This window comes from Poecilia reticulata, linkage group LG10 (genome assembly GCF_000633615.1).
Source record: "Poecilia reticulata strain Guanapo linkage group LG10, Guppy_female_1.0+MT, whole genome shotgun sequence".
Classification (NCBI taxonomy): Eukaryota; Metazoa; Chordata; class Actinopteri; order Cyprinodontiformes; family Poeciliidae; genus Poecilia; species Poecilia reticulata.
This window is the reverse complement of record NC_024340.1, coordinates 18,289,740-18,316,219: the sequence shown is the minus strand read 5'-3', so window position 1 is coordinate 18,316,219 and position 26,480 is coordinate 18,289,740. Positions and strand designations below refer to the sequence as shown.

The following is a 26,480-nucleotide window of genomic DNA, read 5'->3' as shown; positions in this document are numbered from 1 at the left end:
AAGTCTGGGCCTTATACTCATGAAACAAACATGAAACAAGTCTGGGCCTCCCTTCTGAAGCTGCTGCCCCCGCGACCCGACCCCGGATGAGCGGAAGAAAATGGATGGATGGATGGAATGGATGACACTCATGAAACAAATATTTAGCAAATCTGAACAGTCTTTAACCTACTTAGAAGTAATGTACCATACTGTATGGGCATAAACCTCCCAAGTTTAGAGATTCCCTTGTGTCTGAACAGATTAAATCCTTGGAATGTTCTTTTTTTTCCACTTCGCAGTTGCTTTAGTGATTAATATTCATAGCTTCAGTGTTTTGATCTTTGCCGCCTCTTAATTCTTCACATTTCTGTTTCACTTTTCAGACATTACGTTGAAAATGGTGAAATATTGATTTGTTGCACATGGATTAATGGAATGATTTTCCATTTTAACCTATGGCCTCAAAGTACAGTGCTTTGCAGAAATATTTACGCCATGGACTTTTTTCCACATTCAGTTAACCACAATGTGCTTTCAGTGTGCTGTGCATTTCCATGTGGATCACTGTATTGTGATGTATTAAAAAAAACAACATCTAAAGTATTTGCAGCTGTAGCTCCAGATTTTTTAGATTTGCATTCTCTTCACTATTTTTATTGCATTCAGTCCAAGGGCTGAATGCAAATTCACATGTTTTTCTACTTCTGTTTTTTTGTTTGTTTTGCAAATGGAAACACCCCAGTAAAATACAGTAAAGCTTCAACATGACAAAATGCAAAATGGCTGAATGCTTTTTGCAAGACACAGTGTACAAAGTAGAACCCTGCCTTGCAGCAGGAAAATTTCTTTGGAGTTTGCATGTTTCCCCTGTGCCTGTGTGCTTTTCCTTTGGGTATACTGACTTCCTTTCTTGTTCCATCCCTTTTCATTATTAAATTGAACTAAGCGAAGGTCTCGAGTCTCTCTCTATTTCACTGATCTCCTGGGAAAGGCTCAAACTTAACGTGCTCATCATGTTCCACCTCTGGGTGAGGACTGTGTCATTGTGCCCTTGGAAAGGAGCAGGATCAGTTCTAGTAAAGTTATATTTATAGTTTTTGATTAAAAAGGTTTACTAAGATGACACCTGTCATTTCTGAATAGGAGAAAGGGCAGGGACCTAAAGCTATCATCTTTCATTACTGATTAACCATCTTGTAATTTCATCGAAAGCTTAAACTTGTTCACAGTTTATGACTGAATGGGGGATATGACCAGAATTTAAAACGCTGGTTGTTTCCTCTGTAATTATGTAATGTGAATCACTGGCAGCCAAAGACAATAAACTATTAATGTGTTGCCCTCTTCTGTGGAAAGGCATTAGAAAAATACTCAGGATGATCCCAGTCATTACTTTTATTGAGATGAGCCTATTGTGGCAGGTGATGGAGCTTCTCAGAAACTGATCCCATCTACTCTCAGTTGTTTGGAGAGCCTGTGTTTCTATCAGCTCTTTGTCTTTGCTATAACTGGAGGTGAAAAGCTTCGCTAATAGTCTCTTGAGAATACCACTGCTGTTCGGCATGCTTTGCCATCCATTGCTAAGCCGCATCAGTAAGACACCTTGTTTATGCATCTGCTAAGGGCACTCATGACTTCACCGTCACCTACCTTTTTAGGAAGGTGTGATCTCACGCCAACATTCCTGGGCGAAAGTGCGCTCTGACGTTCTAAAGGACACCGCGGGCTATAACTGGTGTGACAACTCAATTTATTGTGAGGAATGATGTGTACCAAAACTTTTTTTAGCAAGCTCTAATGGTGGTCTTGTGTCTTTATGATGTCTGTAACCTTTCAGGTTATTGAAGGCTAATTTTGGAAGCTTGTTGACTTGGCAGCTGCCAACAAACAGGAATTTAGTCTGTGACTGTAACAAAGTGTCGAGCTTTGATGTTAACTGAATTTTGAGTACAAAATCAAACTTTGCTACCATTTCAGGTTTTTTTCTTCAGCTCAAATTAAATATAAGGATATTTTAGAAAATGGGGATGTGAATTGGGAACTGAGCTTGCTTTTAGAGGAAGGTATGATTATAATGAAATAACTGCTGTAAATCAATACTTAAGTGCAAATCAGTAGTAAGCTGCTACCGCTTCAGTCTTTTTCATGTTGTGAATTGTGTGCAGTTATTAGGCATACTTTAACTCCAGGCTGGATAAACTTGAATGCTTAATGGATTCAAGCAGATGTGTATTTGTACCCATGTCAGAAATGTATTGGAAAGTTTTGAGTTGTTTTATAATTCTCACTTGGAGATTAAAATATAAGTGAGATGTGAAAATGTTTGTTTCATTTAGTTGGATAATAATTCTGCACAATAATTGTTTCAGCTTTCTTAGGAGAATATCTGTCTCTCATTTCAGTGATTAGCACGTTAGTGCGACTAGTATTGCTAAGGCAAAAGTTTGTCATTGTTCCCTAAAGAACATATATCCTAACCTTAGCTATTCAAGAGGAAAAAATACTGGATGCTAAAAATACTAAACGGCCCGCCTGCTTTGCAAACACCATCCAATAGCATGTGAAGAAGTGTTGTGCTTGTTGACATTTCAGCTTTCCAAACTGCATTTTCTTTAAAATGGCTTATGTATGTTCTGTGAAAGAGTCAACAAATTATGTGGAATTCATTTGGAGTCACATTCTACAAAGAGAAAAATCAGCAAAGAGATGCAGCTGTGAATTCTGACCTCGAATAGCAGGGGACCACACATTACCAAACACACTTGCACTCAAATCTAAATAAAATTGAGGCATATGTGTGAAAAAAAAAAAAAAAAGCATGTGAGGAAGTTGCGTCCTGTTTGTTAAAGGAGTGGCGCTGGGAATCATTTTGTTTAACTTCTGTTGATGCATACCGTTAATAATAAGCGTCATAGTTTCTTTAACACTAATTCTGTCAGAGGCAACAAGCTGAGAGTTCACAGTTTTACACTTTGAAAGCAGTATTTGTAACAGTATCATAATTATCTCTCTTCACTTTACAAACTGTAACGGTGAAAAAAATTGAGAGGGGGTTTTTATACCTGTTGAAAACTGTGAATACTATCCAAGTATCGTTTTAAGATGTCATCAGTCGGCTGTGAATGCAGCCTTTTGAAACTGGCTGCATTCACAGTGAAGGAAGGAAGATAAATTTAACCGTTAAACTTCCACAATCTTCTATTATTTTCAGGACACAGAATTTTAAAAACTTTGGTCTCATTATGGTCCTAAACCCAATCGTTCTACCTTGTTCAATTGTTCCTGCTTAGTATGGAAAGGCGGTCCTCACCTTTCTGCGTGACAGGTGTGTTTTCTCAACCACTTTGGCTGTTTGAGGATATAAGTCAGTGAAGCAGAAAGGCAGTTTGATAGACAGAAAGGGTTTACTAACGAAGTGGAAAAGTCAGGGAAGCTAATATATTTCTGAGGTTGAAAACATGTTATGTTAATGCCGTATGCCACCATCTGGCCCCTTGTCTTGCTCTGGTTATATAAACACAGCAGTCTGTATGGTCAGTAAGTTTCTGAGTTCTACATTAGGTTAATAGTCTGTTGCTTCGGGTATTCCCCCATTGATGCCCTTCCTCTCCGCATTGAGCTGATGCACATTTCCTTATGCAATGCATTATTCATCCTTTACCGTTGAGTTATTAGCTGATAGGAATTGGATGAGGCATTACAGGAGAATTATACAAATGTGCTGCTAAGAAAATTAGCGCAGCTCAGTGCTGTGCTCTCTGACTGAAAGATCATAAGTTCAAATCCTGAACCTGCCAAAAACCCTTGATGCATTATTAAAGACTAATTATATCAACATTATTTAATGGATCCTATTATGAAATTGAGCGTTGGAGCAAACATGATTATACCTTTTAAAAATAGTGGGACTGGCATGTGGGATAGAATTTCATTGTATATTATTTTGGATGTCTTATGACGTACTCTCATTGAGATGAGGCACTGTATTCGCTGTACACTGCTTTGTAAGGGAATTTTTCTCTTCCTGTGCCCTTAAAAATTAACCATAATTTATCCAAATGCCTCATTTACATGTTTCAATCTTTTGCCTCACTCAAAATTAGGTCATAAAAGGATATTAAGACAAGTTGTGAAGTTTGTTGGCAAAGTTAGAACTGTCCATTTCAGCCTCAAAATGCATCAAAAACGATTTTTTATTTTTTATGTTTTTGTTCTACCACCGTTCCTGCTGGGAGATATGTCACATGCTGACGTTGCAAAATAAAATCTATTCCTATTTCAGCCTGTTTCTAGGCTAATGGACATGGAGTTACAAATATCTGATTGCGGTTCTGTGTGTAGATACACCTGAAGGGAACAAAATGCAACTTGGTGCGCCTTCAGTGTACCTTAACAATGAAATGCATTAAATTGGAACATCACATTGTCCCTCATTCTGCAGGGGAATACACAGTACAGACTCTGATTGAACTCCAAGGTGGTCATATGCTGAGTTAATGACCCACTGACTTTTACCGTGTATTTTAATGTGCCTGTGCTCGCCTGGCTCTCCATCATTAGTGCTGCATGTTATTAATGCGTCCTTGATATGTGTGGGTCACAATAATTTGCCACGTTTCTGTGATTGCATTTTCACCACATAAAGTTTGTGTCTCCATTTAGCAGTTTCATTGCCTTAATTTATTCTGCAGCCACTCTGTTCGGGCTCCTCCTGTCTCCACCCAGCCTCCTGGTATTTATGTTCTTCCTCCCCCGGGGAGTGATACTCGCTGACATCGCTCCTCCCTCCTGGCCAGATGTTGAAATTTAAACAGGCCATTCATCAGCCAGCAGATACATGAGTAGCAGCAGAGACGGGGGCAATGACCCTGCAAAGACGTTGTTAATATGCAGGTTTACACGCCTGTGCTGAAAGCGTTCTGTTCCAGAGACACGTACGGGGCAGGAATGGACGCTCGGTTCAGCTGAAACTCGCAGAACTGAGCGTCGGGCTGGTGATTAAAATGTTTCATTTCCTCTGTGTCCAATCTTCACACTGAATTACTGTGGTTACTTAAGAGCCAGATGAGGTCTTGGATTTCACTCAAGATTTTCTGGTCGCATAAAATCAAGTAGATTTAGTTTCAAATTGCAGCAAATGTCTTTCTTGATTCTTTGTACAACCTCGGTGCCACATTTATAAAGTCATATTCCTAAGGGAGAAAAATCCATGAAAATTTTGGGATATGCCCACAAGTGGGAGCAGAAGTGAACATTTTGTCCTTCATGACCTGTAATAGGACATTATCCCCTGAAACTGAGTGGTATTTCCCTACCAGCTGTTCAGCGTTGTCTGAATCTTTCCACTGCTTCTCTTCGTCTCTTTTCCTGGGAACTTCTTCCTGCCTTTAGTGACTGAGAGCTGTCTCCCTTAATGTAAGCCGTATCTGTTTATTGGTGACAGAGTTAACATTGCCTGAGTAATGGATTTGTTTCACTCTAGAGGATTGACGGTCATCTGTAAATAAGTGTGACAGATGGATTTTCGGTAGAGATCGACTGGAGAGATGTGTGAGAGCCCAGACAGGAGATCCATTTAACTGAGTCTGCAGCAAATGTAGAACCCACAGATCCGCCACCCACACATTCAGTGTTTGAATCCCTTATGTCTCATGTTCTTATCACTATATGCAAGCAAATCTTCAGCTTCTCCCATAAGGCGACTGTGAGGCCAAATGGTAACCAAAGTATTCATACCCACTGATTCATTTCACGTTTTTCTATGTTGCAACCACAAAATTTCATGTAATTTATTATAAGTGCAACGTGGGAAGGTTTTCAAACATTTGTGCGTACAAAAATGTGAACATTTTGGCAAGCCTTCTTGTTCAGCCCCCTTTACTCTGATGCCCATAAATACAATGCAGTTAAATACAACACTAGTAGATTGCTCACCAGAAGAAGAAGGCGAGAAAACTGAAAACGTATGAAACTCTTAAAAAAATCCAGGCCAGTCATGACAAGTAAAATAGGTGCGACCAATTATTGTGGAAGAAATTAATTGTTAGCACTGTTAGGTGGAATCGCCCAGTCAGGTTTATTTTATACCATGTGCATGATATAGGAATCACAAGATCAAAAACTCATGAACAGGTCAGATTAAAGCTGTGAGGCTCACAGTGGGTTCTTTCAGACAGAGTTCATACATCGGTTTCATTCAAAGACGAGGGATCCCAAAACACTGGGGAGACAGTCTGACTCCTGAGCAGCTGCAGAAAACAATATCTTGTCTTGGGTGTGTGGCCCCGACATGTTCCTTTGGTTAAAGTTAATAAGCACCTGGAATAAAGACATGACATAACATGACCATCAGATTATTAGTCATAATATAATAAAAAATTCAACCACACAGTGATTACAGAAAATCATGTTGTTCGCTTCACCGGTGTGCAAATTAGTTTTTGCTTTGTATGATTTCAACATTCTTAAGGTCAAAATCGCTTAATTTTTATAATGAATTTATGCATTGCATGTTGAAACCTATGTAAGGAGTCTGAAGCGAAACAGTGCAGTTCTGTGCCTCACCTCTGGAGGCGCTGTGTCACAGTGAAAAAAGCAGGCAGATGGCTGCTATTGCTGCTATTTTTATTGCTGCCTCTCTCCTTTAATTACAATGATAACAAATGGAGCCAAATACAAGATAATCCTGGAAGGAGACTTTTAAGAAGCTAGTGAAGTCTTGAGACTGGGGCGGAGGTTCATATTTCAGCACGACAACGACCCTAAACATACAACCAGAGCTTGGATCAAAGCAACTGTCTGTGTTGGAATGACTGCCATTAAATATCTTGAAGTGTTTGGTTCCAATATCACAAAAGTTGGAAAGTTCAAGGAATATAAAAAATTCTGCAAGCCTTGTGAAAGATTAAATGAATATGAACACTCAAGATAATATATTTGTTGACAGCAACTTGAAAGTTTGATAACATTTGAAATAGAGACTTGATAGTTTACAGCTTCATTTCGTGTTTTTTTTTTTTTTTTTTGCCTTCTATAACTTATTTGTTAGACAGTCTTGCTTCTGGCTGATTGAAGTCATAAAACGTAAAGACGGATGACACCGTCTCATTTGGGCTGTTGCTACATGTAAACCACATTAATGTGGCTATTTTTAGAGCTCTTCTGAAGCTGCAGGAGACTGGATCTCCTGCTCAGTTGTGCCACAGAGGGAAAATAAATTTGAGCACAAAGAAATGTAATAAATTTTTCATGAATGTAAACTGAATCTTTCTAGGATTCTGCTCTGCTCTGACAGAAAAAAGAGAGACAGGTAACCCAATTTAACTAGAAAAAGAGACTCAGGAAAGTTCACTTTTTTTCTTGTCTGCTCGTCGTCTTATTTTTGCATTTTGGACAGAGTGATGAATATTAGTTTATACTTTATGCTTTATAAAACGTCTTTTAACATCTACACAGTTTACAGTTGAATGAACCAGAAATGTTGGTTCTATGAAAGTGAAATTTCTGTATACAATAGATTTTTCAAATATCAGCGCTTTTTCATGTAAACATTTTAAGTGTTTTTAAAGGTCTGCTCCTTACTGACCTGAGTCATGATCTTTTTAATGGATTTGTGCTTATAAAAGATAAATTACTGCTATGCTGGAACTTAGATTTTTCTAAGAGGCGTTTCATGTCAGTGATTCCCAATGCTGGTCCTGAAATCCTGCCGTCCTTCATGTTTTCGTTGTTTCCTTGTGGCCGCACACCTCATTTAAATGAACGGGCCATTAACGGTCTGCTGTAGAACTTCATTGCATGCAGAGGGAGAAGAGCAGTTATTAGAATCGGGTGTGCTGGAGCGGAGAAACATCTAAAACATCCCAGATAATGGACCATGAGGACCAAGATTTAGGACCTCCTGAAAGAATAACTTTAGGCTCATTTTGTAGTTGCTGGTTATTTTATTCTTTTGCGATTTCATGCTTTCTTTTGTACAGTTTTGGTCCTTTTGAGTCTGATGAAGCCAGATGAAGAAGCAGCATACAGTTGTATGCAGTTGTATGCTGCATACAGCAGTTGTATGTATGCTGCATACAGCAGTTGTATGTATGCTGCATACAGCAGTTGTATGTATGCTGCATACAGCAGTTGTNTGTATGCTGCATACAGCAGTTGTATGTATGCTGCATACAGCAGTTGTATGTATGCTGCATACAGCAGTTGTATGTATGCTGCATACAGCAGTTGTATGCATGCTGTATGCTGCATACAGCAGTTGTATGCTGTATGCTGCTTCTTCATGTTCTTCTGATTCTGGAAATGCAGAGTAGACTAGAACCAGAAGATCGGACTAAACCTACTGCAATAAGTAATTAATAAATTCTCTTTTTCTTCTCGTCTGTCTTTCAGGACTCAACGCTCTGCCCTTCGATCCAGCAACCAACAACGATCCTCTTCAGTTCAACGGTTCTAGTGGTCCACTTGGGACTGAGTGCGCTCCCTTGGATAACACTGCTGAAAACGGCAAAAAGAGAAAGAGAGCCAGCCTCCCTCCAGGTACCGACTACTCCCTCTCAAGTATTCCTCTACAGAAGCAGGATTACAGCATGCTCTTAAATCCTCATCATTTTGTCCTAAGCCATGTCAAATTTCAACCCAAGTGTCTAAAAGCTCAACTGGAGGACTTTTCTCTTCGCCCAGCTTTTTACCTCAGCTAGCTTTCATACCTTGCCATTTTGCTTCTTCTTTTCTACCAACATTCAATACCTTAAATGGGAATTGTGGCATAATCCTATTATTGGGTGGCAGGATGGACAAAAAGTGGCTTATTTTTTTAGTCTTTGCTGTTTCCTATTACCTTGCCATGTCCTGAGGCTCCAGTTGTCTGGCCTGTTTAGGGGTCGTGCAGCTGCTGCAGGAAAACTGCTCCTTTGAGATTATGTGTGTGTGTACGTGGGTATTTGTGTCTGGATGTCTGTTACCGTGACAACACTGCCTGCCAATCACAAGCTCCTGCACGCCTTCGGTTCTCCCACACAAAACACTCGACTCGTCACCCAGGGAGTGTCGCAGCGAGAAGATGTATGTGTCCACGTGTTTATTCGAGTTCGCTATAATTAAACAGTCATTTGAGTAAGTGGCTGGTTGCATGGTAATGTGTCAAATTAAAGAAGGACTTTCTAATTAAAGAATTAAAGAAGTTCTGACTAATTAATTGCTTTATAAGTAGACAGAAGAAAGCCCCTCAGACAGGGAGGTGGCGTGCCATGTTCTCTGCTTCCTTGGCCATGATAATTGGTCTGACTTAATAATGTGCAATTAAAGAAAAAAACTAATCAACTTTTGATCATTTCTTCAAATCTTTACTTGGATAAGTTCATGAATTGATAACTGTTTGGTTTTCATTCACTAGTACAGGTTTACTGTACCTGCAACTATTTATCATGGCTGATCGTGAAACTAATAATTATGATTAGAACGAATGATGCTCATCTTTTCTGTATGTGCTCTGTTTGTTAGGAATATGAAATATGTTTTTTGCTTCATTAGAGATATACCGTGCCCATCAAACGTATCGTATTTAATTATGTAGCAGTCACAAACATCAATGTATTTATCTGGATTTTACTGCGTAACTGTGGAGTGAAATGAAAAAGGATTCCATATTTATCATTTTGACAAATACAAATATGTGAATGATGGTGCGCATTTGTTTTTATTCGAGTTAAAGTTGTATGTTTCAATCAGTTCTAGTACATTTGTAGATCAACATTTCTGCCTTGGCAGTCAGTCATGAGAAGATTTAGAAATCACAGACATTTACAACAGGTTGCTGTTTTTTAGTGGATTCAATTGTGACTTTATAAGATGGGTCAACCAAGAGCTGTGCATTTATGAGGTGTAAGAAAGATTTTACAAAGCTTTGAACATTTTCACATGTAAAACTCTAAAACACATGTAAAACATATGTCTGTATACAGACATGTTAAAATTTTGCATACAAAAATACAAACTTGTATACAAGCTGTGCAGGTGTGGAGACTTTTCAAAAGTGCTTCAGTTTCATCAGATTGTGTCTGTATGTTTTGGTCATTGTCCCGCTGGAAGGCAAACCTTCACACCAGTCTCAACTCTTTTGTAGCCTCTAACAGGTTTTCTACCAGGATTACCTGTCTTTACTCCATCCGTCTTCCCAACAACTCTGTCCACTTTCCCTGTTCCTGCTGATAAAAAAAAAAAAAAAAGCTTGCTGTCCCCCTCTAAATGGCTTCTAGCAAACCACATACAGGACTTCTTTTGTGGCTTTCTCGCAATAGTAGCTTTCTTGTTTTCAATCTTGTTTAAAGGTCAGATTTGTGGAGTGCAGGACTAAAAGACGGCAGATTGCCCCACCAGAGCTTCGGATTGCTGCAGCTCCTACAAGGTTACCATGGTGAATCTTGTCTGCTTCTCTGAATAATGTTCTCCTTGCTTGGTCTGTCACAGCTTGAGACATTGTCTTTTTCGCCATGTTCATTGGCCTTTATGGTGCTGTTTGTTCATCTATAAAACCTCTGAGTCCCTCACAGAACAGATGTATTCATAATGTGACTAAATTACACACAATTAAACTCTGAATTGATAATTATGTGATTTCTAAAACCAAATGGAGAAGAGTTTCCAGAGGAAACGGGGTCGAATACTTTTGCAAGGCTTTTTACCTAAATGGCAAAGAAAATATTAGATGTAGGACGATGAATTATGATGGATATGAATTAAATGTCTGTTCATAAGGCTGTTTTTTATGATATTATGACTCATTCTTATGAAAAACACATATTTGAGGAGCTTCATGGGAAATAACTTGAAGTGCCTGCTGTGTTTCATAAAAAAGAAAACATCATTGTAACCGCTATAGATACATTTTGTGAAGAGACAGATCAGTTTAAGTGCAGGGAATTATGGTCTCCATTCAATGCTGTGATTTATATATGAGCAATTGCCCTCTGCTGCTCTGACAGCCTACTGTCACATCATTAGTGTGACTCTAAATGACTCTGTCAGTGCCACCAGTGCAGGATTTTCTCTGCCATTGTTGTTGCTGAAATTGAGGATATTTTTGCTTTCTTCTGCTGTGATGGGGTACCGTGTGACACCTGTGAGAATATCCAAAACGCTAATAAGACTGTGAACCAGTTTGCAGAATTAGCACCTTTAGATTGGAGATTAAACTGCACCAGAGGACGCATGTAACCAACCAAACACACTGCAGTTATTGATCATCACAGCCATGCTTTTCCAATTTTGTGTCTGTTAAAAGCAGTCTATAGACAACATCAGTTTTAGACTCAGTTTTAACCAGAGTAAAGGCGCTCCTAATCACATTCTGCTGTGACGAAAACCTGAGGCTGACCCAGAATGCTGCTAAGAAAATGGATGTGTTGGTTCCCTGTCAACTCCACAACCCGATGGATGGATGGATTAAAAAAGGGACAGATGGATGGAGGGGATGCAGAGCTACAACTATCCATTATTTTAGTTATCAATTATTCAGATGGTTAATCGATTAATCAGATATAATCACATTCTGCAGATTTCTCATTGTACCACTTAAATCTTTTTTTTGACAATATTAGAAATATATTGAAAAATAGAAATTAATAAATAAATCAATTTATTTTGAAAATAAGGAAATAAACGTGTGTGTTGCCTAAAATGCCAAAACAGCATTCCGATTGTAAAGAAATTATCATTTTCAGATTAATCCATTAATTTTTGCTTGAACTGATTAACAATTAGAAAGCAAAGGTGCTTAATCTGAGATTGTCTTTTTACAGAATCTGAACCAGGTGAAGCTAAAACTGCCACTTGAGGAGTTGTGGGTGGAACAGATTTAAATAAAGTTATTTTTTATTTTTTATAAACGTTCATATTTTTATACAGTTTTAGCTTTATTGCTGCTCTATGTTGTTCTTTTAGCAACTGGCCTTTTGTAGTCTGTACTTCAGTTAACAATTAATCGATTATTAAATTAGTTGGTGATACTGGAATAAAAGAATGGATACATAGATAAATGGATGGATGGTTTTACAATGGGACTGATGCATGGATGAACACATAGATTTGGTTCTCTGGTTCTCTCTACTTTTACCAGATCAGTGGTCAGTTGCATGAATATGAGACTATCATTGTAATTATTTCCTCTTTCACAGTGAAGACGTAGAGGTCAATCAGGAATGTCAGATCTTTGCTGGAGTTGTGTTAGACAGCAATTTATTTCTGCTTCCTTTAATTTTCTCATTTTGATGTAATTATCGGGTTAGAAGGTCAGAAGCAGTTTAACAAAACAATGCTTGCAGTGCCCAAACCCGTGGTGTCATATGTGTCATTATAGTCCTCTTTATGAATTTCTGTTTAAATGTAGAAGCGTTAGCAGTATTTGGCTTCGTTGTCTAAGCCTCACATCTGCGACGTCTATGTGGGGAAGTTTAATTACGAATTTCTTTGACTTGACCTGCCATAATCAGAGAGTCTGTTGATGCTTCCTTGAAACCTTTTGAAGAACGACAAGGTTAGTCGAGGTCTAAAGCAAATCAATGTGAGGACTTTACTGTCTTATAATTTCAGATTCTGTCGAGCTCCTGATTGTCTTTGGTCTCGGTCAGGTGCTTCAGCCCCTCAATGAGGCACCAATTCATTAACAACACGATTGACTAAGTGCCATTAAGGAACAGTTATGGATTGTTTTTGTTTTTTTTGTTTTTTTCTCTTCTCTCTTTGCAATATTCTTGCACCTATACATCTTGTGTGCATATTTACAGCCATTGAGGCTCTATTTTCTCCCAAGTAACTCATTTAAGAGGTTTAAAAACAAACTGATATGATCTTCAAAGGTTGAATTTCATTCTTTCGCCTGATTATTTATTGATGTCCACCAACATTTTTACTGATAGAGCAGCTCAAAGCTGGAAGCGAAGTTTATATATAGGTTTTAAATTTTTAAAATAAAGTAGCTGCAAGAATACATGATTGTCAAAATTAACTTTTTATGCATTTATGAGGTTTGCAACAAGGAAACATGGCAAATGTGTACAAGAAACCCGCTGGGTAAAATTTGCTCACAGAATCTCGTTCTAGCAAGACGGCAAAGTGGCTAGATTAATTATAATCATGTGTTAAAAATGAACCAATCAAGTCGAGACCAAATCTTATGGAAAGTTTTTTGGCAAGACTTTAAAATATGTGTGTAGTTATTCTCCATCTAATGTGACAGAGGTTCCGAGTTTTACAAAGTGGTGACAGAGATTTGAGTCCCTAGAAGTGCAAAGCTGATAGAAACGTACTTCAAAAGACTTCCAGCTTGAAGAACCATCTAGACCATGAGTCATTCTCCTCTAACTTTACAAATATGCACTACTATGGGCTTGTTTTTCACATAAAGAATGACAAAAAATATAAAATACACTAAAGTTTTGCATCTGATGTGACAAAATCTAAAAGCTCACTGGGTATAATCATTTTTGTTTGACTTTATGTGAAATGATGAGCTGTCGCCTGCTTTAAACTAACAAAACGTCTCAAACGTTTGAAGCAGAGTTCATATTCTGTTCACCGAGCCTTAAAATAGACACTCACTCGACACTCAGTGTAACTAATTATACTTTAAGTTCAGGGGGAAAAAAATAGTTCCTGAGAATTTAAGTGATAGCAAGACTGGAAGGGCTGTGCTCAACTGTCTCAGTCCTTTAATATCAAATTCATGAATATTAACATTTCTTTTAATCAAGCATTACATTTTTATGCGTTTTTTCCCCCCCTCTAAACAAAGAGGCGAGGTACTTGACCACCATCTTTGCCCTTTATCCTCTCTGTCCTCTCTGTTTGTGGACACTCAGTCTGCCTCTGTGTGCTTGTCTTTTATTAATTCATAATAAGTGGCGCCTTGGGGCTGCAGAGATTTCCCTACTCTGCTCTCTGTTATTTTTGTCAGTTTCTCAACGCAGTGGGAGATGGCCATTTCCCCCCTTAAGCCCTGCTGTGTCTGAGCTGCAGGCAGTAAGCGGAATGAGATTTTGAAATGATGCACAATTTCTTTTTTTTTAAGAGGCAATATTTCCCCCCCTTTCGATGAATAAGAAACATTAAATTAGCAGGATCCTTGCAAGCCGGATTTTGTCATCCCGCACAAATCTTTACTTTTGCCTTTTATGAACAAAGTTTGCATCCGGAGAAGCGTGAGGCAGAAATTAAAACGAACATTTCTGAAGTTATAACTTGTTATGAAATAAGTTGCTTGGATTGAAGAGTGGTATTTATTTTTCAGGTGAGAGCAAGGAGAGTCCAAAGCTCTGGGAGGTTCTGTCAACTACAGTAATGAGATGTTTTTACTCACTGCACATAAACCTTGCCTGCAGCATTCGTCTGCTAACTTTCTGTATCCATGCAGCCCTTGATAGGTCAAAGAGAGTGCAAACACATTTCCTTTTGGGGGGCGGAAGGGATTGGATGTAGACATACGGCTGCAATATACCCTGCATATTACATTTATTGACACCCCTGGTAAAGATGTGTCAAAAGTTTCAAAGTACTTTCAAATTTTGTATTTATTTATTTTATTTTTTGCAGTTTTAGAATCTCACAGTGAAAGTTTTAGAATAATCCGATCATTAAATTGAGTAAATGTGCCCAAAAGGCAAAAAAAAAAAAAACACATTAAAAAAATATTTATTTTTCAGCAAAGGTGATACAGTTTTGCACACCCCTGCTTTCATTGCTTAACGGTGTAAGTTTGCCAGTAAGTCAGTGTAGTCTTCTGCTTTAACATTCAGAAAGTCGGTGCTTACAGACAGAAAGATTTTTGATCATCTATCATCACATATTTCTCCTAAATCACCCAGAATCCTTGGTCCTCTTCGGGTCTGTTCAGGTCAACCCACAGGTTCTCTGAATTTATGCCAGGAAACCTGATGGCCTTGGAAAAAGTGGTTGTTTTTGTGTTTGGTGAATTGTGTGTCTGTGTTGATTTGGCTGAAAGGCTCAGTGATTATTTCTTTTTTATGGCAGTTTTTCTGTCTTAAAAATCTGCTATATCAAAGACAACAAAAAGGTTTCCGGACCTTTTATAATATCTGCAGCACTCTAGGAGCATTCACCTTCTAAATTTGTGCATCAGGTTAAGAAGCTCATTTTTAGAGTTAAATTTTTATTCGGTGACTCCACGTTGTTTTTGGTATTATTACTACTCACATCAATTCCAGACAACTTGTTGGCATATAGATGCTGTTAAATAGAAATCTGGTGAATCCCAGAATACCGAGATAAATATGGATCCTCATCCAGCCTACTGTCCAGAGGCTAAATAAAATTGACTTGTGCATGTGAAAGTCACTGATTATTATTTAAAGGTTTCTTGAAACTCTTAACTTAAGAAGAAGTAAATTCTAAATTGTAAAATGTTTCCGTTATTGTTTTATTTAAAGCTTTTACCTTAATGTGGGATTTATTCTAATGGGCTTTTTTGTGACTAGAGTTTTTTCATTTTACGATTAATAAACTATTAAATAATTATTTAAATGTGGCATTTAAAAAAATGGAAATACAGACATACTTTATTAATATGGAATTGCCTCAATTAAATGTATTTTTAATTTAAAAAGTACATATATTCATGTCAAGATTTAATCAAATATTTTGTGTTCCTCAATTCGGGCAACTTCAATTAAAACCATTGACCCAGTCATAGCAAACTTGGAAGAAGCCAATCAGACGCCAGAGTCTCTCTATTAGCTGCCTTAGTCCCGCCCACTGAGTTTGATCGGTGAAGTCGAAAATTTGAATTTATTCATGATATGCTTCAGCACAGGAACATGAAAAAATTAACTAAGTTATGAAATAATTGTATCCAAGTTTTAAAATAAAATCAATATATGAAAAGTATTTCTGTATAAATTTCCAATTTTTTAAATAGATTGATATGTATCAATATGTTCAACATACATGAATATGTTCAACATAAAGACTGCTGCCACTGAAGTCTGGCTCCATTTCTGTGCCGTAACAAATAACCGTGTGATAAAGCTCCACCAAGCAGAACATTTGGCCTTTTCTTGAACGGGTTTCATGTAACAAGGTTGTTAGACGGGAGGAAAAAATGCTGAGTAGTGATCAGAGCAGAGGTGTATTTTCGAACCCGAGGCCTGTTGTATGGATTTATCCAGAGCATTTTTAATACCGGCATTGCGTTGATCAAAATCGATCAAACTTTTAACACAAATGCCAATTCACAGGCAATAAGAGAATTGTGCTCTCACCAATCAAATCGCTGATGCATTAACCTTTCCTGGGAGCCAAGCGAGGGGGGATTGAATAAAAATGCTATTGATTCTGCAGGCGAAAGGTTAATGTCATTGAGCTGAAGAAAATAAGAATGCAAGTTGTGTTGGTTGGCTGTTTTAATACTTACCAGACAGCTGCTACAGCATTATATCACATGTAGCAGTCATTGTGATTCAGCGTGCATTTGCAATTGATATGCTGAGTTTTTCTGCAGTACAAAACATTTTCACAGTTTGGACGTCAAGGCAGGCATTAGTCCTGTGAGGGAGAGAGAATGCTTTCCTCTTTTTGATTTACTGGTAGTTGTTAAGCTGCTGCAGGTGGCTCTGGCAAAGAAACAATGTAAGACTGTCCAGCTGAAAAGGTAAACCTGGCTCAGTGGGACACTGTCTGAAATGATGCCAAACACACACATTCACACTTCTCTGTAAGATTACGGTGTTGCACAAGAAGGGCAGTTTTACTCCTGATTGTCGTTGCCACTGGAACAACACTGACTTGTTGTAAACCATTCCGTTGTGTTGTGGCATCTGCTGGAGGTATTTTAAAGCTGAGACCTATGAGGGAAATCTGTTCTCAGGGTTTGTATTAGAAATTGTCAAAGCTATTTTGTCAGTACAAGGTCTGTGAAAGCGTACAGTTTATACCCGGTCTCTTTCCTTCTCTGGCCTTCTTGTGATAAATGGTTTTCAGCTTCACTGAGTTTCTCTTGTGTGGAGCACCAGACATCAGAAAGATGCACTTCGCTAAACTGAATGTAAGCTCATGTTCTCATAGAGTGCAGTAAAAAGGTTTCTGGCATTATGTGCTGCAGTATTTCGTTTTTTTTTTCTCTGTGATCTCTTTTTGTAAGATGATGAATCAGAGCCTAAAACAATGTAGTGTGGTGTAATTTGTAGTCAAGTAGCAGTCAAACAGCGGAAGATTAATAATTCAGCAAGATGTTAAAACTGTCACAGATGACAGTCAGGGTGACGTATGACCAGGTTGGTGCCTCGAAGAGTTTGGTGTGAAATGAGAATTACTCTGATTTATTTATTTTTTATTATGCTGTGGTGGAAGTGTTTAATTTCTACTGCAAAGTCCCTCAGTTAAAAGAAACCATATAGCACCATTTATACACGGTAATTCAAATAGCTTTGACAAAACAAAGGACCGGAGATAACACACATTAGAAACACAACGTTTGCATTGAAAGCACAACACAGTTATACTAAACAGAAATGGGTTTGAGCTGTGGGGGATAGAAACTAAACCTTCCCTTGTTCAATTCAGGAACTGAGTGAGCAGGTCTTCGGTGTGTATTTAAGCAAAACCTTTCAGTGCTTTATAGATTATTGAGAAGACATTAAATACTATCCTATTTCTAACAGTAGCAGTAGGATAGGAAGTCTTTATGCACCAGTTCACTTTCCTCTCCTCATGTTCTTCTCCTTTCAACAAAATTCTCATTGATAAACTCCAAAGTTTTTGAAAGTATCCTGTAGGCTGATAACATTGGTCTTGTAAAGAAAAAAAATCACCAAGCCTACTGGGAAACATGGAGGAGACTGCTTTGCTGCATTTGGCACAAAGAACTTTGAGTCTGCCCAAAGCACGATGAAGTCTCAAGACCACCAAAGCTTCCTGGAGCAAAACGTACCGCTCAGTGACAGAAAACCCAGCCTCAGACTCAGTTCTAGGGTAAAAATGTGGGAAAAGGCGTTCAAGAATAGCTCTAGCAAAACAAAAAATTTAGACTATTCCTAAAAGTCTGAGACCAGATTGAATCTTTTTGAATATTGTTAAAAAGATCTACAAATTTCAAGACACCACGTTTCAATAAAACCCCAGCTACTGTTTGCAAATGTAGACAATAGATTGTTTGCATTGATTACTGCAAAAGGTGTTGCTACTAAGTATCTAATGAAAGTGAAATCTGTTTTTCAGATTCATTTCATTATTTTAACTATTCAATATTCAATTGAATCAATAATGACACAGTACTGGGTCATATTAGGTCAGTCAAACACACGGCAAACGACCAGCTACATTCACACCTAAGGATGATTTGAAGTGAGCAGGTATCCTAATAATTGTGCTTTTGGACTGTGGGAGGAAGCCGGAGTACCTGGAGAGAACCCACACTTGGATGGGGAAACCATGCAAACAGGAAGACTGGATTTGAATTCAGGACGTCCTTGCTGCAAGGAAACCGTGCTACTAACTCCTCCCCTCTTCTTATCCAGCAAGGGTTACTCTCTCTCTCTTTTACAAGAGTTCAATTGTTTCCGCGGCTGCTCTGGGAGAGATAAAGTCGGTGCAGAATCTGTGTATGTGTCTCCACGAACAATGTGTCCTCCGCGGTGAAATTGTTCAGCTCATAGAAGGATCCTTTGATCCGAGTTGGAGCAGAGTTATCGGATCCTATAGTCTTGATCTCCTCTCCTGATGATCATCAAGGAAGGAAATTAAATCCCCATTCATCTTTTGTCTTGTTGCCTCACTTATCTCCAGTATGTATTTTCTTTTTTAATTGTGCGGCCATGCTCTCTGCCGCTTTCCTGCATGCTTCAGTGGTCTGGGATTTTAGCGCTATATCCCCTCAACTGGCAAAGCCTACAAATGTGAGCGCTAAATAATTCAAGGCAAGAGGGCACTTTGGTTGTCCGAAGGCTCAAGCCAAAGCTAATGGCGAAGCTCTCCAAAGATCTAGCTATATGGCCTCTTCGTTTGCTGCCTTTTATTTATTTATCGTCTTGCATGATGAAAAGAAAAAAGATCAGAGATGTGCACGGCCTACTTGTTCTTACTCAAGGTATCCAACCAGATGGGAAAAATATGATGGCTCATGAATTACTTTTTGCTCCTGATGATGACAATCTGGTTGTTTCAAGGGTTCTAGGATTTCAAGTGTCGTACTGATTTATTGGTCAGTGACCGAAATGTTAACATTTTCCAGCACTCAAAAATAAAACTTGTGTTTCCAGGCAAGTGAAAACAATATTCCTGCAACAGTGCGGCAAGTTTGTACTGATGGAGAAAGACCCAAACATTTACAGTGTGTCTCAACAATGTCAGAACAAGTGGGGTTGTGAGGATTAATCTATTTCTATCTGTTCAGAAAATAATGAATTTGTTTTCGGATCAAGTCTTCCAGATGGAAAACTATTGTCATCTATTGTAGTGCGTGTGTGTGCGCGCGTGCGTGTGAGAGGGTGGAGGCATGAGGGAGTAATTACCGTGGTGACAGTAAACGTAATCTCAAAAAACTCCAGCTATGGTTGAGGAATAATCTGGAAAACGTTTTTCTGCCCCCTGATAGAGGCTGTTGTTGCATGCCAGATTTTTAAAATTTCTCTAAGGATTTAAATTTTTATAGAGTATGATTTTCTTGCTAAATCATCTTTTTGTGTCTTATGGCCTTTCACTATAGTATCTTGAATTTGTTAGAATGCTTCAAGTTTTTGTTCACATTTCTTTTTCATTTAGGCGTTTGCTCAGATTTTGCATTCTTTAAACGTGACATAATTTTTTTTTTTTTTTTTTTTTTTTTTGCAAAATAGAAAACCGAGATATTTTTTAATATATTATTTCTTCATCTAATATATGCCAGCTCGTAGAAATCTTAAACGATAGCATCTCAGGTAAATGGCACTTACGCTGCATAGGTGCCTATACATGTGTAATGAAGGGCTCTAATCTTGTGTTTTCCTTGAAACCACTCCACCCTCTGTTGAAATAAATATGCCATTTCCTCTTGAGTGCATGTTCTCCAAAGGAAACGGCTGGACCAAGATTCAAGGGCTCAGATGGTTCAATTACAAATGTAAGAGCTATTGAGAGGTTTTATCTACTATGTTTCATCAAGCTACCAGCGACTCTCAGATCTCGACAAGTCTGAGGTGGCCCTAAAACACCAAAGCAGAAGCACTCACCCAGATAGGTTGAATTACTTGATGAATTATTTATCATGTTGATGCAGATAAGCTTTGTTTCTACCACTAATGGAGCTAAATTTCGCTTCTGCTAGTTTTTGTGGATGTTTGAACTGAACTGTTTGGCGCAACCAGACAAGGTTTTTCTTTCAACCGTAGAAATCAAAAGCAACTTTGACCATTCTTGTTTAAGTCGGAGTTTAAATTAAGTTTTCAAGTGGAATCTAAACGACACAAAAAGGAACCTGAGCGTGGAAAAGACTAGAATCTGCAGGGATCTTCTTTTTTTTTCCTTTTCTGACTGGCACCGTGCTCTCAGCAGCATATTCATCACCGTCACCCTGCAGCTCCACTCTCCTTCGATCAACACCTCTCCTTCTCCGTCTGCCTTCCCTCAGAGCCTCCAGCGGGGTTAACTGATCCATACCAGCTGCTTCTCACTGCAAGACATTAAGACTGCAACCAGTTTAATGAGCATGTCTGGTCCCCCTCCGCTGTCATCCTGCTCTCTTTTATTACAGGTCTGTGCACATGTGCTTTTACTATAGAGGTTCCTACAGCCAGGTGGATTGTCAGATTTTACACATAATCTTCAGCTGCACAGTGTAAAATCAGAACTGGAACTTGTTTGTTTTTCTCTGGAAGGAAGCGCTCCACCCCTGCAGTTTTTTGGCCCAATCCCCAATGGTCGTGCGGAGCATTGTTTGTCAGAAAAGTTGTTTGTTCTTGCCTTACAGCTGCACTTCATCAAATATTTCAGCAGTTGTCTTATAAAGAAGAAACTACAGAGATGAGAGAAAAACAGGAGACGTTGTGATGCATATGCGCATAGCTAAATGAACTGCTGTGGATCCGCTTGCAGCTGAATTGACGAGTGTCGTTGCTATATTGAATCTGACTTGTTTAATTTGTATGCTTCCATAACGGAAGATTTTTAACAGTTTCTTTTGAATGGTTTCATATTAGGCTGTCCTCAACATAAATTGAATCAAATTAAACAATGCCTAAGAATGGTGTTGACTGCTCTGTGTTTGGGAGCTGCTTTGTCTTTTCTCCATTTCATTATTTGACCATGTTAATGTTTAAAAGAGGACTAAAGCATCCTGCTCTCCTAACTCTTAGCTTTTTGTGGTGCATAGGACATAAAATACAAGACATGTTTATGTGGCTTTGCCCTCTTCCTCAATAAAATGGATTTTGAAAGTTATAAAAGTTATAAAAGGACACCAGCTCTTCTGTGAGATTATATGGTGATTTTTTTAGCATAAGGGATTAGTACTGTATGGCCTCAAAACAATTTGTCAGATCATAGGTTTTATATTTTGACTTCATAAGATACTTTCTTTTGTCACAACAACGACTTTTACCCGAGTTATAGCTTCAAATTAAAAGCTTTTTTGAGTTATTGTACTTCAAGCTATGTTGGAAATTGTGAAACTATCTTGATAAATACCAGAAAAAGAAAAATTGTTTAACAACATAAATTTTAAGAATGGCTGAAGAGGCAGCAACAAATGCAATAAGTATGGTGGAGGACCTGTGATGCTGATGACCCCATTTCTCTCCAAAAACCTATAGTTGGTGTATGGCATGAATGTTCGTATATACCAGGACATTTAAATAATAAATCTGGTGTTCTCCCACCGTAAACTGAAAATGAGCCTTCGTCGGGTCTTTTAGTAGGGTAGTGATCCACACTATATGTCAATCTTTTTCCAAAGTTGTCTCAGTTCCCAGATCTAAATCGCCCCCTGTCCATTAAGTTAAAGAAAAGAGATGAAGAATTTTCTCTTTTTACACATTTTTCCCTAAACTTCCAGCAAGCGTTTCCAAATCCTTGAGCTCCAACTTTACTTTTTATAGTAATTTAAATTGGATCTTAATACTAAACCGTTGCATTAATTTTCTATGTGGCAGCTCCCTTACAGTATTCGAGTGTCAACAAAACAACAACATCTCTGCTAACTGCCTCCTGACCTTCCCCTGCTCTGTGTTGCCCCTCAGCTATTTGGTTTGTATAAGTAGAGCTAATTAGTTTAATCTAAACTTGATAAGGTTTAAAATTCCAAACGTGGTTTTTGTGTAATTTTCCAGCACCATGTTTGAGGACTCCAATACAACAAAAAGTTTGAAAATAAAATGGAAAATTAAATAATAGTGGTAACTCTTAATGAATGGTGTTGAACGTGATAAATATTATTTGCTACACAGTTTAATCAAATAAGTTGGAAACATTTTTATTTTCTGTTTTTCATGCAATATTTAGCACATTAATTACCTCATCAGTCCATTTAATTATTCCTTTATTGGTTGATAAATGTGGCAGGATCTGTCTTCCATACATTACAGGCGGTGTTGTGAGTCTGTGCTGGTGTGGGATGTGACACAGCGTTGCAGGAAAGTCTGTGCTGCAGGGTCATTGTCATTCCAAGCCAAGTGACGCGACTGTTCATCTGGAATCTGACGCATTTCTATACCTGAGAGTTTTGTGCTATTCATGCAGTTATATCTTCAGTCAATCATGGTGCTTTAAAGGAAAAAAATTTACCAGAGAAATAGCCTCAGCTTCTTCTCATTCATTGAGAATTAACAGAAAAAGATTCACAGGGACAAAGCTCATTTCATTTATTCAACTTTTCCTGAGTCAGAGGAGGTCACTGTCTGCTTGAATACTGCATAAGGTCATGAGTGCCAGTCCGTTCTATATGTATTCCTTATCCCCATTAAATTTTATGACCAATCGTGATAGAAACTAAACCTTATACCTTTACACCGAGTGTAAAGGTGTCACACAATGGCATTGCCTCTCATTTGTCTGAACTATTGCTCAATATTGAGGTCAAAATTTTATACCAGCATCACGGCCGGCATTGAATATCGTTTGGTATTGTCAAGATTCGGATATATAGATCAGTCGGTAATAAAAATAACAATTAATGGTGCCATTAGCTGTACCAAGAACAAGTCATGTGGTAAGAAGGTAAACAAAAGCAGCTACAGGACAGTACTTTAGTAAAAATGACTTGGACCAGGCAATGAAATTTTAAATCGATATTTATGACCAATTAAGTAAGATGGGTAAACCCTCCCAACCCCACTAAGGGACAAGGGTGTAAAGAAAATGGATGGATGGATGGATGGATGGGTATAACATTTATAGAAACACAGATTATCATTTTAATTGTTCTGGTAATAGGACCTTGTCTGCTGCATAACAGTGATTCTGGATCATGTTTTTATTCACATGGAGATAATCCAACTTGAAGTACTTTTGCAAGCAAGAAAAGGGTGTGGATCCTGTCAGAGGAGCAGCAGCCCCTGTAATCATCCTGAGCTTCTCCATCCAGGTAATTTAGTTGAAAAGAAAACATTTCAGAGGAGATTTTTCTTCTTGTTTTCAATATATAATCGATGTAAACATATTACCAATAGTGGTCAAGTTGCAGCTGTTGAAACTTTTTAATCTTCCTAAATAAGTGACTCAGTTTCCTGCTGTTTCCTCTGCTGCACTGCAGAAATGTGTCCCCATGTGTACTTTTACATGTCGAGTTTTTAACATCTCTTATAACCTTTGCTGTTCCGTCTAGACACACACCCGGCTGAGGTTGAAAATGAAAGAATTCCTTTGCTTTTTAGTCGTCAGCTGTCAAAAACCTGCTAAAATTTGGCAGCTCTCAGGAAGTGTGGAGTCTTTCTGGGAGGCTTGCTCTTTAGAGACCCGGTTATTCCTTCAGCCCTTCTTGTCACAACATTGCTCTGGCAGTCATTACTGCCATGACATACTCAAAGAAAGCTGCCTGGATGAAGAGGCGTGGCCCGATAAGAACCCTGGCAAGTTCACTGAGCTGTTGACATTTTCTCGCTGCTACTTCCCTGGTTCTAATTGGCTGCCGCTGATAAGATTCCCACGTTGTAATTTGCAGCTCCTGATAAGATGCTGTCACCTGCTGCAGATGACAACAGCTCAGCCGTCACGGGGCGGACAGGGCCAAATCCAGGGCCCGCGCCTCATTTTCCAGAGACTCTATTCCAGCGGGGAAATATAGAGTAGATGCAATCAGCTTGTTTGTTAATACGATTGAAAATTTTATTTCATGCCTATTTTTCACCGCCTTCATTCAACATGCGCTGCTTTAACACTCTTCCTGTCAATCTCTGCTGATAGTTGGAACCACATTAATTTGTGAAAATGAGTCTTGTAATTCTCCGTTCCAGTGGAAATTGAAAATGATTAAAATTAAATCGATAAATTAACACAAGAGGTAAAAGTGGGTTGAGTGTTTTGTTTTAAGTAATTGTTAGTCAGGACCTGAAACTATAGCTGCATTAAACTTTTAATCATATGCATATGCACTTTACTTTTCTATACAGCAGTGCTGTTTGGCAAAGTACTGAATTCTTAAAAAAAACATCCTTATTGAAAAATTTAGTTAAAGTAAACAAATCCAAAAGATGCCAAATTATGAAGTTGACACTGATTTGTTAGTATACCTGCAAACTTTATCCAAATAAACTTTCCAACAGTAAGACTTAAAAATAACATAAAATAGCTCTTAAACTCGACCTTATACATACTCCTTTCAAACGACTACAGAAAATGTTTGCAGCATGTCATTATACTTGCCTGTATTTTCTCAAAAAAAGTTGCGGTCAGCAGATACTTTTCAGCGATAAGAGTTTGTTCTTGTGTCGACACCTTTGGAAGATACAGTAACCGGAACTGTTAGCATATAAAAAACAACATGTATGTGTGTGTAGTAGTTGTGTGTGCTGGCTGAAGAATTCAATTAATTTTACTTCCAGTTAAACCCAAAATTATTCACAAATTGACAGATATAGATTCACCCGTTTCTGATAGAGAAGAAAAGCAAAACATCAGATGACAATAAAATTATGCAAAAGAACTATTATTATTGAAAAGGTTTTCGATTTATATTTTGTAAAAAAAAATTCAATAATTAATCTTAAACATCAGTGGCAAAATACAAATCAAATCCTTACACCTGATGAGCAGCTTTTGCATGTTTACGCTGATATTTTGACAAATTATCTTTGATAACGAGCTTCAAGTGCAAATAGTTTTTGCCATCACTTTCATTTTTGCCTCACACAACAAATTGTGTATTAAATTCATGCTGGGACTCCAAAGATGTTGGTAAAATAAAAAATGGTGTGAGCCAATTTGGTGGCCTTCCAGGGAAAGCTTTATCAGCTTTATTTAATGTGAAGCCTTTTCTTAATTGCAGGTTGAATCGTACTGGTTGTAGTTGCTCATTTCTACTTTGTTTTTTTCCTAAAGCAGAATATTTCCTAAAGCTTGTTTGACACTTTTATAATTTTATGTATAGTTTTAAAACTTCAATTCTTTTTTTTTTTTTGTTTTTCTATTTTGAGAAAACGTCTTGTCTCATAATTTAAATATGTTATTTAGTCAATGGACATGCGTTTTTCTTAATCTTATGATGAAGTGTGACAGTAAACAGCTATTTTTTATCAAAAACATACAAATTAAAAGATCACTTTTTTTCTGCTCACTTTATAGTGTTTGGATTGGTTGAGCTGCTTAGTGGTAGTCATGGTGACAGAGTGCCCATTAGGTTTCCTCAGCAACCAAGAGGAACCCGAGACTGAAAAGAATGGTGGTTATATCCATATGTGCTGATGTGTCATATATTTTGATGATGGACCTGTTCTTTTAATAACTACGCAGATGTTTGCATCTTTGTGGTAGTTGTCACGTCACATGGAGAAACTAGGACATTTTTTCTTTCTTTACTGTGGAAATCCACTCCATCTGATCTTGTTTTTAGGCCGAACTCGTACATTTTGCAGATGTTTTTGCCGGCAGAAGTACCCCAGAGTCTCCTGGGTAAAAGCAAAAACCGCTGATGAAGACATTTTTGCTCTATTGTCTCCTTATCCTAAAAGTCGACACAATTAATACACTCAACGGTCACCCTAAAAGTTTTATCTCCTCTCTTACCTTACTTCCTCTCTGCCCATGTGTCTGTATCATTTTTTATTGATCTCAAGGAAGTAATTAGGCTTCTGTTTTAGTTAATGGAATCCACAGAAAGCCTTGTCTGGCAGGCGAACTACTTGATGTGAAATTTGCTCCAGTCCCTAGAGCTTGTGTAATGGAAGGGCGTGTGGGTGTGTGCGAGTTGGATGAAGAGGATATGAGACAAACGCCTTTGCCCACAGTTAGTGCTGGGAGTCAGGGAGGCAGACCCGTCTCTGGAGTTTCAGCGTGAAGCGCTCACCAGCAGCATGCTGGCTCATTCA

General features: G+C 38.2%; 1 protein-coding gene across 1 annotated transcript in view; it reads left to right on the top strand.

Annotated features, from left to right (window-relative positions):
* Positions 1–26,480, top strand: part of enox2 (ecto-NOX disulfide-thiol exchanger 2) — a 201,707-nt gene that overhangs the window by 85,150 nt on the left and 90,077 nt on the right. Inside the window, exon 3 of the mRNA XM_008420947.2 lies at positions 8,374–8,520. Coding sequence (XP_008419169.1) covers positions 8,374–8,520 — 147 coding nt within the window. The remainder of the gene's footprint in view (positions 1–8,373; positions 8,521–26,480) is intronic.